At 36.9% G+C, this 13,387-nt stretch overlaps 3 protein-coding genes across 3 annotated transcripts; all 3 read right to left on the minus strand.

Moving 5' to 3' along the window:
- Positions 1–586: 586 nt before the first annotated feature.
- Positions 587–2,086, minus strand: LOC103326280 (uncharacterized). The gene is made up of 3 exons (XM_008228495.3): positions 1,945–2,086; positions 1,135–1,235; positions 587–1,032 (listed from the first exon to the last, which is right to left on the minus strand). The coding sequence occupies exons 2-3, from the start codon at positions 1,215–1,217 to the stop codon at positions 906–908; spliced, it is 210 nt and encodes a 69-aa protein (XP_008226717.2). The 5' UTR covers positions 1,218–1,235; positions 1,945–2,086; the 3' UTR covers positions 587–905.
- Positions 2,087–3,076: 990 nt separating this feature from the next.
- Positions 3,077–4,564, minus strand: LOC103326291 (cyclin-dependent kinases regulatory subunit 1). Its single transcript, XM_008228506.3, has 4 exons — positions 4,424–4,564; positions 4,200–4,315; positions 4,054–4,114; positions 3,077–3,432 (listed from the first exon to the last, which is right to left on the minus strand). The coding sequence occupies exons 2-4, from the start codon at positions 4,250–4,252 to the stop codon at positions 3,283–3,285; spliced, it is 264 nt and encodes an 87-aa protein (XP_008226728.1). The 5' UTR covers positions 4,253–4,315; positions 4,424–4,564; the 3' UTR covers positions 3,077–3,282.
- A 629-nt stretch (positions 4,565–5,193) lies between these two features.
- On the minus strand, positions 5,194–13,077 carry LOC103326300 (Acyl-CoA N-acyltransferase with RING/FYVE/PHD-type zinc finger domain-containing protein). Its single transcript, XM_008228518.3, has 18 exons — positions 11,955–13,077; positions 11,757–11,843; positions 11,460–11,664; positions 11,259–11,370; positions 10,627–10,881; positions 10,401–10,482; positions 10,263–10,322; positions 10,131–10,183; positions 9,694–9,860; positions 7,765–7,975; positions 7,461–7,518; positions 7,285–7,341; positions 6,898–7,146; positions 6,533–6,597; positions 6,340–6,396; positions 6,166–6,259; positions 5,914–6,054; positions 5,194–5,732 (listed from the first exon to the last, which is right to left on the minus strand). The coding sequence occupies exons 1-18, from the start codon at positions 12,780–12,782 to the stop codon at positions 5,640–5,642; spliced, it is 2,874 nt and encodes a 957-aa protein (XP_008226740.1). The 5' UTR covers positions 12,783–13,077; the 3' UTR covers positions 5,194–5,639.
- Positions 13,078–13,387: the final 310 nt, after the last annotated feature.

Raw genomic sequence — 13,387 nt, forward strand, 5'->3', positions numbered from 1 at the left:
ACCCCTCCACGTAAGAGACATGTGTTCATTCCATCAAGGAATTGAATGGAAATTTGAACAAGTCCTTAAATTGCAATAAAATCAAACTACAGGAATCAAATTGCAAGAATTGAAACCACATGGATAAAAATGAAAATTTCATTAAACTAGAGGGACGAAAAATGATTTTTTTACCTACTTAAAACAAGCATACATGTTGAGTGCCAATTTATGCTTCGAATTTAGTCTTTACTTTGAACAAGTCTTGACTTTAGTAGGGTTCGGGTTTATTGTTTAGAATTTAGAGGCATGTGAATAAGAAAGTAAAAATAACTAGGGTTTAGGGTTTAGATGTACCTCTCTTAAACTCTGGTTATATTGTTCCTTCTTCTCTTGTCAATTAATCAACATATGTTTTAGTAAACATACTCTCAATTAGCCAAATCCGGTCCTCCGTTGCATTTTATAAAACATAGAAGTAGAATCAGAATCAAACACATGATACGTAAAGAATGTCACATCCCGCTAACAAATGCACTTTTCTTATTTTCTTAACTTGAATTTGATTTCCCTTCAGGAATCAGAAACTAGAGTATTGAAACATACATTAAAAAAAAACATAATAATACTAGTTTAGAATCAATCAAAACAATTCATATCCATCTCTCTGTGCCTAACTTAAACTCTTTTATCTTTATGCTTTACACAAACGAGTTCTAGTACTAATAATAGTGTTAAACATCTCGCTACCACTCAGTTTAATACATTCAAAAGTGAACATGGGAAGATTTTGCCCTCTCGCTCTGTGCTACTCAAGACATTCCTGGTCCCCAATCCAGACAAGTACGTTCATCCGGCGCAGCAAACTCCAAATTGATTCAATTTATTAGGTTTACTTCCTGAGAGCATACATCATGCCAAAATACTCACTTCTTTGAGTAGTTCTGATGGTCAGGGCCAACGTCACGGGAACCAGTGTTTATATAAGGCCCTCGAAACGTTGCTTGGGGTGACAGTGGCTTTGAAGGGTCAATGACAGGCTTTGGGGATGATCTGGAAAACAAAAAAGCACATTATGCTAACTTTTTTTTCCCTCATGAATTAACATGACATTATAGTGTGTATTCATCATCATTGAAATGGCAATCTACTTACGCCATGTAAAAGGGAAATGCCAAGCCCGCAGCTGCAAAAGCCACCAAGCCAGTAGCAACAATGGCATTCCGTGCTAGGGCCATTGAGAGTACCAAAGCAAACTAAACATGAAGTAAACAAGAAACATAACAGTTATATTCAGTGAATATGAAACTATGTATTTTGGTATGCTTCCAACCGAAAAATTTCATGGTTATTGCCTCGAAAATTATAGCCAGTAAATTACAATAAGAGCAAACTTCTAGTTCAGTCAAAGAAAATGTTCAGCCGACTGTAAAACTAGGCAAGGAAATGCTCAATCCATAAATTAGATAGACACTATCTCTTGCTATCTAACTCCAAACTGTAGAAAGAAGGCTTTACAGATTCTAACTTCAATTCAAACATTAAGTCTTAGGTTCAATCTCACTAAAGAAAAGAAAGGCAAAGATACATTTAACTCCTGGTGGTTCACCAACTAAAGTTCTCCACAACAAGTATGCTTCAAGTATTCACATTCATGAATCTTGATTAAACCCTCCAATTCAAATTAAGAAATTGAAAAGCTATCACTCTGTTTCTCATCTCATGGATTGAATTTTTCGCTTATTTTGATCCAAACGGATAATTAGGCATTCGCACACAGAAAGATCAACCTTTTTTCAATGAATTGAGTAATGAGTGAGAAAAAAAAAAAGTTAATCCAATCATATTTCAAAAATCGAAGAAAACCCTAATTTTGAAAACGAATTATGAATAATGAATTGGCGAAAACAGAAATGAAAGTTCGAAATCGCAAAGAAGAAAGTTGAAATTGAACGATTGAATCACCTGAGTCACTTCCAATTGCTGCCCAGAAAGAAATAATAGCTGCCCCAATACTCACCGACTCGGGATTCGGGTAAAGACTCGGGGACTGAAAGTGTTTGCCGTTTTTTGGGTGAACTGCTCTTTCATTTAGGAAGAAACTGGTCAGAAGACAGATAATTCTATCGGCACCTTAAAATTAAATTATCACACCCATAAAGCATAATGTGATTTTTACGGTTTTAGTTAGGTTTTTATTTATTTATATTATTATTTTAAAAATTAAAATTATATATATAAAAAATACATGCAATAGTCTAAACTAAAAAGAAGGGGGTTTTCACACACACTACGGGTTCGAACTTGACACCACTGGTTTGCAAATAAAGACCATTTTCCATTGAGTTAGCCCCGTTAACTTACGGTTTTAATTTAGTTTAGTGTGATTATAATTTATAATGGTTACCCAGTGTCTAGAAAACATGTCATCATTTTCTAGCTTTTATGTTTAAAATGATTGGGGGTGGTAATCTTGGGTCTAGAATTTCAACTGTGATAGTCTGATCCACTGGGCATACTTGTCTTGCATACCCATTTTGTAAGATATGCGTCTCCTTTGTTTCTCGGACAAGGAGCTTAGACTTGTGACCAAAGAAATTGAGACTAAGATAATCCCACGTCCACGACCAGGTTAAAGATGTAGCTGTTAGATGCGTAGTGAGTTGGTTATTGGGAAATTACAATGTACATCAACTGACGACCCATTCAAAAGTTCGACACTTCCCTCGCAAAATGAAGACCTACAGGAGATAAAAACTGATATGAACACAACCCAGCAATCCCAAATATCTTTGCACATAATTCACTTTCCAATCATTCTGACAAAAATGGAGAATCAACTTTGCTTCTCAACAATCACAAAACTATTCAGCATTCATGACTACTTCCAATCAATTGGGAAAGTATAATATTAAGCAGAATCACCGCCGCATCCATCCACTATTCTAATTATGAGATCTCACTTGTTCAAGCTCACCACTTGTTCTAAATCAGAGAAAGCAGAGCCGCAAGAAGCTTAAAAACCCAAAATCAGAACATTATCATTCAAGCTCACCACTTGTTCTAAATCCACACAAGAAAAGCAGTAAACCAGAGGTAAACAAAACAACCATGTACGTTTTAAAAGTCATCAACAATACCATAGATTACAATAATAAGTCACTACGCCTCACAATTCTCCAAATGAGAGAATTACCCTACAGTGCCAAGACCCAAACATCCAAATTACTTTTGAACAAACCATAAACCTGTTTATCTAACATTTCAGTTCTAGAGATTACAAGGTGAAATTGAACACAACAATCACTTTGCAAGCACCTGCTGGGCTTGGTTCTCCTGCTGTTGCTGATAGTTCAGTGGCCTCCTGAAGAGCATGATGTGGGGCTCCGGGCGGTGAATTGCATAGTGAACCCAGCCACGGCTCTGCTGAACTCCAATGGCACGCCATTCATTCTGAAATCAAAATGCAAAGGGAAAACAAAAGGGGTTACTTAATTTCAGATACCAAGGGTTTTCATATTCACAGAGATCAATGCTTCTGATTTTTACAACTTAGCAAAACCATATATTTCAAAAATCTCAATCCTCTTTTTCCCTTTCCTTCAGGTTCACAAAAACCAAATAGCACAATGATTTTTTACATAGACATCAGAACCCCAAAAACAAAAACGCTCGTTACAAAACCTCTACATATGACCGAGAAACAAAAAATAGGAATTCAATGCCTTTTCAAATTAAATTAAATTAAAGATCCTAGTAATTTGGGATTCCATGAACTAAAAAGCAATAATCCACTACATGAAGAACCATATAAACCCGTATAATATATTGCAAATTAATTTGGGTTCCATGATTGAAACATTAACCCAATTACACCAAACAACGAAAAAATCCCAACTAGATTATAGGTTTTCACATATTTGCATAACTGAGATTCAGAGTTTGAATTCCATTTCTTTAATTTCTTCGGCAATCAAACAGAACCATGGCTCCAAATAACAAAACAATGAGAACCCAAATGTATCTTAGGAAAAAAAATGAAAAAACAAAAAGAGAAAAACCCTAAGCACTTACTTCAGAGAGAAGTCGATTTTTTGGGAGCAGTTTAGCCACTTCCTGAGGAAGAACCACATGCCTGTACAGACGGTCAGAAAAAAAAAACATTTAATCAAGAAAAACAAAGCAGCAAACAAAAGAAAGCAAAGCGAAAATGAAGGTACCTGTACTCGTAAATATCATCGAAGTACTTCTCGGAGTATTGGATCTGACCCATATTCAGGGATCGCTCTTTCAACCCAAAATCTCAAACAGGGTTTGTAAAATTTCACTGTTTAATCTGCGAAAATCGAACGAAGTTTCAAGAAATCAAATGAAGTCGAAATTCTAGAGAACGAAAAGAAAAAGAAAAAAGAACTAAAGCAGAGCAACAGGAGAAAGGGCATACCTCAGAGAGAGTGAGGGACGGGAGGAAATGAGAGAGAGCGTGAGATTATAATAAAAAGGGGTGAGGGGGATGGGATGGGAGTGATGGTGGAATAAAAGGGAACTTCAAGAAGGGGTATTGTGTAAATTTACTTTCCTAAATGTGCTCTTGATCATTTTGTTAATAATTTTGTATTTGAAAGAAAAAGAACGCCCCGTTATGAGTTTGAATTTCAAATTTTTGAATTTTTCCCGCTTTGATTTGTTTTATGACTTCTTTTTCTCACGTAATTTGTTTCACAACGGCAGGATTATTTGAAATTATCATGAAATATTTAAAACCAAGTAATTTGCAATGATGAACGTCGAAAAAAAGAAGGGTGAAATGTGTATGTCACACTGCACCAATCCTCAATAGCTAGAAACATCATGCAAATCACACACCAGCAACGGTCTGCAAATCAATACGCTTTTCCACTAAGTTAGACCCCATAAGCCAAACATCATGCAAATTGAGATCATGGAAGTTATAGTTGGAAAAGAAAAAAATGATAATGAGAGTGAGAAAATGGGTCGTATCTAACAATCAATAACGCTTAAGGCTAACTAGTTAATAAGTTAATATGACGCTAAACACTTGTTTAAACCTACTTTGCAAGATAATCTCATGATCCGAACCAGTCTCTTCTTAAATACAACATGGAGTGAATCTCACATCTTTTATTGTGTAATAGAGCATTTTCAAGATTTCAAGGAAAATCATGATAAACAAAACTACTCAACACTTGAATCTCATCGGAAGCCTTCTTTACTAGTTTAGAGCCAAGGAGCTCAATTCAAGTTTGGAAGTACAAAGAAAACCACAATGGAACTGGGAGAAAGGCATAAGCTACAAAAATGGAATCCCATGGCCAGAAGCAGAAATAAGAGTGCCATAAAAGGCACAGTTCCAGGAGACAGGAGTTACCAAAATTTCTGTAATTCTCTTCATTAACCTACTCTTTCATTGACCTACTCTCACTTTTCTGTTGCCCAACTGAAATCTCTCAGTTTCTATACGCTACCAAAAAAACAAAAACTGCCTGTAGGGTTGGTTGTTGTATATTTTCTGCTTTTCTGTACACCAAGAGCCAAGGGGAGTCATGTACATTTTGAAGGAAAATGATCCACAAATTAGTTTTCTCCTCTCCATTCCAAAATAGAAGACTTCGATGATCCAACATTCAATTACTCTCTTATCAAGCAAGAATTCTGCACTTAGGGACGGGCTTCCGCAGCATGGATGTCCCATGGAAGATCATCATTTGGTAACTTTTCCTGTAATTGCTTATCTGCAAGAGAAAATATGTAAATAAATAAACTTGAATTAATTAAGCATTTAAATAAACTTGATCGCTAGACCCCGCATTATTCATGTTACTTAGTGTGTTTGCTGTCTGGGGCGTTTAGGCCCCCTTCTTCACCCCCCAAAAAAAAGAGAAAGTAAATCTCTTTCTCCAAAAGTTCACGTACCTCATTTTGGGTCAACTTCTCCAAACCAAATCTCTTTTTCCATATTGATTCTGCCTCATCAGCAGCTGGCACAACAAGACTTTTCACATTTAAGAACGCAAGAAACCTCTCAATACATGAAAATAAAGTCTGGAAGTAACCCTACAAAAAGAAATAATGAATTCAAGTCAGGAAAAAAAAAATTCATATAAACTTCATTGATTCCAAGAGAAAAAAGGTGGCAACGTGACCACACAGCGATGTAAAAATAACCTGTCCTTGGTAATCAGCACTTGTTGCCACTAAAGGAAGCTCTGCCACTTCTGCTCCATAGATACGAAACATTCCGGCTGACACAACCAATTGGCTGCATAATAAACAATATATGTCAACAAACAATTTTATCTATACTAACACTATATAACTGCATTTAGATATGATCCTCACTTTACTGTAATTATTGCACAGTACATCCCACCAAATTCTTGGGTCTGGATGGTCCCCCTGCAAATTCAGTTGATACAATCAGTCAAAAGTGAATTCAACTGGGTACTACATTACGTGATAATTGACGCAATCAGAGCAACCAAAAGAATAGAGGCTGAGTATGACTAATGAAAAAGAGAATATCGTGGCTCACCCATAAAGCATTTCTTTGATGAAGTCAAGGCGTGAAGTAGGATCAACTATTGGGGCAAAACGATCCTATAGCACAGAAATGAAATTGACAAATAAGTACGCATAAAATTTAACCCCTGAAACAATGGCAGAAAGTCATCTAGTAACATCAGACACAGATGCCCAATTATGCACCATATAGACAAAAGCCTGGAAGCATGGGACATCAAGGCACGTCAAATCACCAATTAACATCACCAAATACAACACAGCATTCTCCCCAATATAGGAAAATAAATTAAAATTTGATTTACTACAGCTAGGTTGGCCACTATAATTAAAATAACAGATATTCTTAACAGGGAAACAAATAACAAGTTTACTCACATGGAATATGGCAAGAGCCTTTGAAAGCAACTGTAAACTTTCATCATCAGTGGACGTTTTCCCATTAAGCACCCTCCATTTTATATCAAGATTAGCCCCAAACTCTGTACCTTTCTCATTGTGCTTCTTCCTTACAACATTCAGTAAGGTGTCCGGAAGCTTCTGTCCCCCATGAACTACCAACTTCTGCAAAGCTGAATGAACCCTGTGGCAATCTGGGCAACAGAACCATTTTCCTTTTGGTATTTCCTGGAGAAACAAATGTTTTCGAACGAAGTATGATTAAGATAACAGCAAAAATACAGCACACAACCAAAACAAGAAGGGGGAAAAAAGAAGTAGATTAATTACTGTTCACAATAAAAAAACAAAGGAAGACTGAGGCACCTTCAAATCTTCAATCCCGTTATCCTTCAAACAGCCTACATGAAACTCCTTTTCACACTGGAGAGTGAGGAAAAGAATAAGCACATCAACTAGAACATAAGAGTTAATCATAAATAAAGTGGAAATGTAAAGCACTTCAAAGCCAAGACTTAATAAGTTAAGAGCAATCAAAGTACCTGATCACACAAAATAACTGTGCCAGGACCAAAATCAGAGCCGCTGAATTCATGTCCTCTGCAGAGATCAAAATCAAGAATATTCATATTTTCTAATGGAAAATCTGAATTAAGAAAAAAAACTGAAAATCATGATAAGTTAATGCAACAAACATATGGAAAGCAGTAATTTATCAGTGGCAATTATGTAATATAGGGAGACTAGACACACAAATAAAATCACCAAAGGGTTTTGCCAAAAGTTAGTGTTCTATGATAGCTGCAAATATTTTTCTGGTTCATTACAACTAATATGAGAAATAACCTGCACAGTGCGCAACCACCAAATTTCTCCTCGAAAGTTGTGACAATACGAATGCATCGGTTGGTTATTTGTTCTATAGGATCAACTCCTGCAACTCTTCCAGCTGCAACAGCATTGGCATTATGCTCCACAAATTTCTCTCTCTCAAACATAGACTGGCACTGTTTACAGTACCAAGTACCTTCAGGGACACTTGGTAGAGAAAGGCACTGCTGCAACAAAATAAATAAAACATGTAACTCATGCACAATACATTACAACCATACTATACCCTTCTCCCTTTTCTTTTTTTTATCTTTTTCCCTTACATGTGTTGTAATTATCAAGCTACTATCTTAACTAATTACGAAAAAGGATCCAACAAATAAGCCAAATGAAAAACCAGATTTAAAAGAATGCATATGCATTTGAAAACACAATATGCATGTAGTAACAATATCAATAACCATAACGTATGTTTTTAGCTTAAAGATTCAAGTAAAAAAAGAGATAATAATTAGCTACCCCAGTCATGAATCCTACCATTCAAAGAATAAAGTGATATGGCTAACTGCACAAGTTCTATTTGCAACTATTTTAAACAAACTGTATAATGATATGGGAGTAATTTAAAAAACAAAAAGAATAACGACATCAAAATGTAAGGGACAATTGAAGATAAATCCTAACAATTAATTCTATGGAGCAAAATCACTCTTAACCCTCCAAGTGGAGGCAGCTAAAGCATTGGATTGTGCATCCACGCATGCTTGCCTTCCCAGCATACAAAATAGAATTGAGGGTCTAACGTATCACGTTGCAATTTTATCTGTGTTATTTTCGTCAAGCCACTAGCTTTTGTACATGTTGAGCTCATCTCCCCTACCCCAAGAAAGGAAAAAAAACCAACAACAAAAAAAACCCCATTTCATGTTTTTATTTTCGACAAAGATATTCAAGTTTAAATCTATTTGTATTTTCTTCTGATCACCACACCGATCATAATACTCTTTTCCTTTAAAAATAATAATAAGAAAAAGGCTTATATATATATATATATATATATATATAACAGTTCAAAAATAGTGAGCAAGGAATCCACTTGTGGAAAAATAACAAACAGTCAAACCTGCAGCAGCAACTCTATCCTAAGAGAAATAGAACACAAAAGCAGAATTTGCCCGAAAAAACTATACATTAGTTGCTTTCCAATCTCATAAAATAACAAGGAAAGATAGCTCCCGAAACTCCAAAGCTACACAGAAATAGCCCAAATGTGAACCCTAACCCAATAAACAATTGACCTCCTCAGCGCACACATTCTCAAAGAACCTCCTATTCCTTTCAAGCCAGAACATTGTCATCATAGCACATCCCAGAACTGTACACCTTATTAATCCAATTTTTAAAAATTAAAAAGGAAAGGAATTTATTTTCTTCTTTTCCTTCTCCTTTCTCCTACCCCCTCCCAACCCTAACCCTAACTTTTTATCTTTGCAGGTCATGGTACTACCAGGGTGTGTGTTACCTCAGTCAAATTACTTTTACTTTTAATTTTTATCCACTTAACAGATTAAAGATTTTAAAAAGGTCAGGATGAAATGGGAAAGTTATGAAAGTTTTACAGAGGGGGCATAACGAGACAAACAATGTGCAAACAGAAGCAATCCACTACTAAAACATACCCATTTCTGTCCTTATTTACCTATTGAAAGAAATATATATTGAAAATAACTTTTATAAAAGTAAAAATAAAAAGAATCGCCCTTTCTTCTTGATCCCCTTTCACCACTTCAATGTCTGGCCCTTTTTCAACTGAGGAGGCTCAACAGTTTTATGGATGTAAATAGAAGCTCCTTCAATATATTACCTAACATATATACTAATGAAAAGTTCCACATGGTATTTGAGAATACGTGTTGATGCAACAAAAACAACTGTGAAAATCACCTTTGTGAAAAGCCCTTGGACAATTATCACAGCACAGGAGATCTCCTCCATCTCGACACATGGAGCATAGGTCATCATTCTTCTTTGTAGATGACTTCCGATTTCTTGACAGAGATAATGCCAATTCATGGAGAGATACCCCATTAGATGTGTAAATGAATAGGTAACTGCCAAATCAAGCAAATCAAAGTCAAAACAATAATTTTTTTTATAAATAAATAAATAAAAGAACACATTAACGAAAACTGCCCACAATCTTTCCACCCAAAAATCAGGTAGACAGGCCCGTGGAGAACTTGCCAATTCAATCATGATTCATGTCATGTGACAGAGCTAGAACAAGACCAGGACCAATACACACTGCAAAAGTCCAGGACCAATACACACAAGACCACAAACTTAGACCCAAAACCCAAAGAATATAACCAAGGACTCACGGCTTGCGACGTGATGCAAAACCAGCATGAGCTTCAAACTGCGACGCGCTGACCTGCCAATTAGACGTAAGAGAATCATATACCTGTCACTAACACCATAAGTGATAACAATTCAGTAGAAAGTCAACATACCACATCATTGCAGCAGCTACAACTAATGCCAGGCCCCTTTTTATAACCGACCAACATTTTCTGCACACAAAAAATCACTACTGAGAAAATAAAATTCCACTTCAATTAGCAAAACTGCTGTAGATATTTAATTGCAACCTCCCCATGAGAATAATAGGCGACTTCTGTTCCATCTGGCAAAACATCTTCCTCAAAAACCAACTTGTGCAAACGAAGATCCCTTTCAAAAAAATGTCAGACAACAAGCAAATTAAGTGCACAGATTAAGATAAGAAAGAAGCAGCAAATACCAGAGCTCACATCAAGGGAAAAGATAAACATGAGACAGATACAAAACACAAAAAGAGAGAGAGAGGTTATATACTTTCTTGTTACACGTCCCTGACTCTTACTTTCTGAGGAGCTACACTTCAATGTGGTATCAGGACACTTTGGTACTGTAACCGGCTTTGGTGAGCCATACTTTGACACAGTATCAGGACACTTTGGTACTGTAACCGGCTTTGGTGAGCTATACTTTGACACAGTATCAGGAAACTTTGGAGCTGGAACCGGCTTCAATGAACTACAATTTGACATGGTATCAGGCCCCTTTGGAACTGTAACCGGCTTTGGTGATCTACATGCACACCCTCAATTAGAAATCATAGCATATGAATTAAAATACTATTTATGATATTCTTTTGGACTTATATTTGACAGAAGAATAAAACCCCTCAATTACACATCAAACATAAAAGCATATAATTATGTACATATCACGCATAAAAGTATATAATATGTACATATCACTAAATACAAAAGTCTAGATAGCAAAATCTTTTAAAATACTTAAACCTCCCTTATAAAAAAAAAATTTGTAACTTTCTCTCTGTCAATGTTACATTAAACACATCAGTCATCTTGTAAACATTTTGCATCAACCCATCAAAGGCAGAAAGATTTGTTAGAAGACAGATAACATATTACCAAAAGAGCGGGGAAAAGAAAGCTTACTCATCAATATGGTTAGCACCTACAGCAGGCGTAGCTTCATCAGACTTTTTTAACTTCATGCATGAACTACAAAGTAGCACTGCTGACCTAGTACCCTCTTCGTGAATAGATTCTACATTTCATCATATGACAAAAGTGTTATGTATACGCAAAATACTCATCAAGAGGAGTTGTAATTATCTATATGGACGTAAAAGCAACCTTTGCAATTGAGACAGATGGTACATTTGTTTATCGATGAGCAACCAACAGCAAGTCTAACAGCTTCTTCCAAAATTCCCAATGGAGAATTTTGGCATACGGTCATGACATCCCGAAGGGTATTGCCATTTTCAAGATATATATAGTCCGGAGGACGTTTATTTGAACTACCCGCATGCAGCTCAAACACCGCAGGTGTAACAACCTATAAATTCGATAAATTGATCTATCAACTCTTCACAGCAACACTGTAAGATTTATGAACTACAAAATAAAATATCGTTAAACAATACTCACTTCAGTTCCTTGGCAAGAATCACAGTGACACAATATGGAAGAACCCGTAATCACTCCCATAAGCCACGTATCTCCAGCTCCTCTTACCTAACAAAAAATTAAAAAATGAACACAAGATAAGCCGTAGTCTAGCCCAAACCACAGAACACTAATAATATGCACACAATGAAGAAACAAAACCACCAATCGAAACAATACCTTTCTAAGGTACTTGACGGGCTGCCCCTCGAGGATACCGGTATCAAGAAAATCTTTTAATTTAACAAACTTCCTCACCATCTTCGGCATTTTCATCTCAAGTTTTGATTTACTAACAAATGGGCTTTTCTGCATCTCCGAATTTAACTGTTGGGAATCACTTTTCCCGGGTAAATTATTCACTTTCTCCGCCTTCGGCTTCAATGCTGACCGAGTAAACCGCCTCTCCGGCTTTTCAATCACCTCTCCTTCCACCTTATCGCCGCCACTCTCAATCATCTCCGGCAATTCTTCATCCACCAAAGGCTTTTCTGGTCCACTCTTCTTCAATTGCTCCTCCTGAGCCTCATCTTCATTCACCGAATCACCAATGCAACCCGTCTGTGGCTCATCGTCGATTGCCATCTCAACCTCACCGTTCTTCAACTCGTCTTCGTAGACCCTCTCGCTCAGCACAGAGTCATCCACGTGGGTTTTAGGCTCGTCGTCGCTTATGAGGTCCACCACATCGCTTTTGGCGTCCTCTTCGCTCATGGTCTCATCCAAATCCTCCATAACCTTCACATTGTCGCCCTCAACCATCTCCCCACCCGCCAAAATATCGTCACCACTCGTCAATTTCTCGTCCCCATCATCCTTCTGCACCTCGTTCGTGGTCGCTTTCTTCAACCTCTTACCATTCTCATTCAGAGAATTACTGCCCCGAGTCCGTCCCAAAGAACCAGATACTTCAGCCTGGGCCTTCAACGCAAACGCGAACTCACGTTTCAGGCCCGTCCGGACCTTAGACATCACCACAAACTCCTCAGAATCCGTACCGTTCGCCATGCACCGCCTCAGATCAATTCAAAACCCTAGAAATTTACCCCCAATCACTGGCTCAGATTTGTATTCGAAGAACTGCAAATCCAAACCCAGACAAAACCTTTGTTTATATACGTGTGGGGTTAAACTGAAAAGGCTCGAACTTTTTTTATATAAAAAAACATAAAATTTGAATCTGAAGGAGTTAGGTTTCTGGGAAAGAGATAAAAAATTAGGGTTTCAGAGAGAGAGATTTATTTCTACGTTTTTGGGAGGAAATAGGAAACGTCGGGTTGTTTTTGAAGAAGAGCCACCACCAGGTATGAATCAAAGAAAGAGAGAGACAAATAGAGAGGGAGAGAAGGAAAAGGGAGAGTCCACCTGTAATTTTCTTCATTGACGAAACTACCCCTGACACCACGATTAATTTTCTAGTTTATATTTTCGAGATTGCGGTCCTCTATGTTTTAATTATTTTCATTTGCGAGCCACCCCCTCCCCCCCAATCCGCTTGCAAGTTCCGCGTTTTGTTTACTTTCTCTTGAAGAAAAGTGCATCCAAATCCGTTCTAAATAATGTTTTCTTTGTCTTGTGATCAAAATTGGAAAGGTTATAAATAGGATATAATG

Source organism: Prunus mume, linkage group LG1 (genome assembly GCF_029339155.1).
Source record: "Prunus mume cultivar Tortuosa linkage group LG1, ASM2933915v1, whole genome shotgun sequence".
Lineage (NCBI taxonomy): Eukaryota > Viridiplantae > Streptophyta > Magnoliopsida > Rosales > Rosaceae > Prunus > Prunus mume.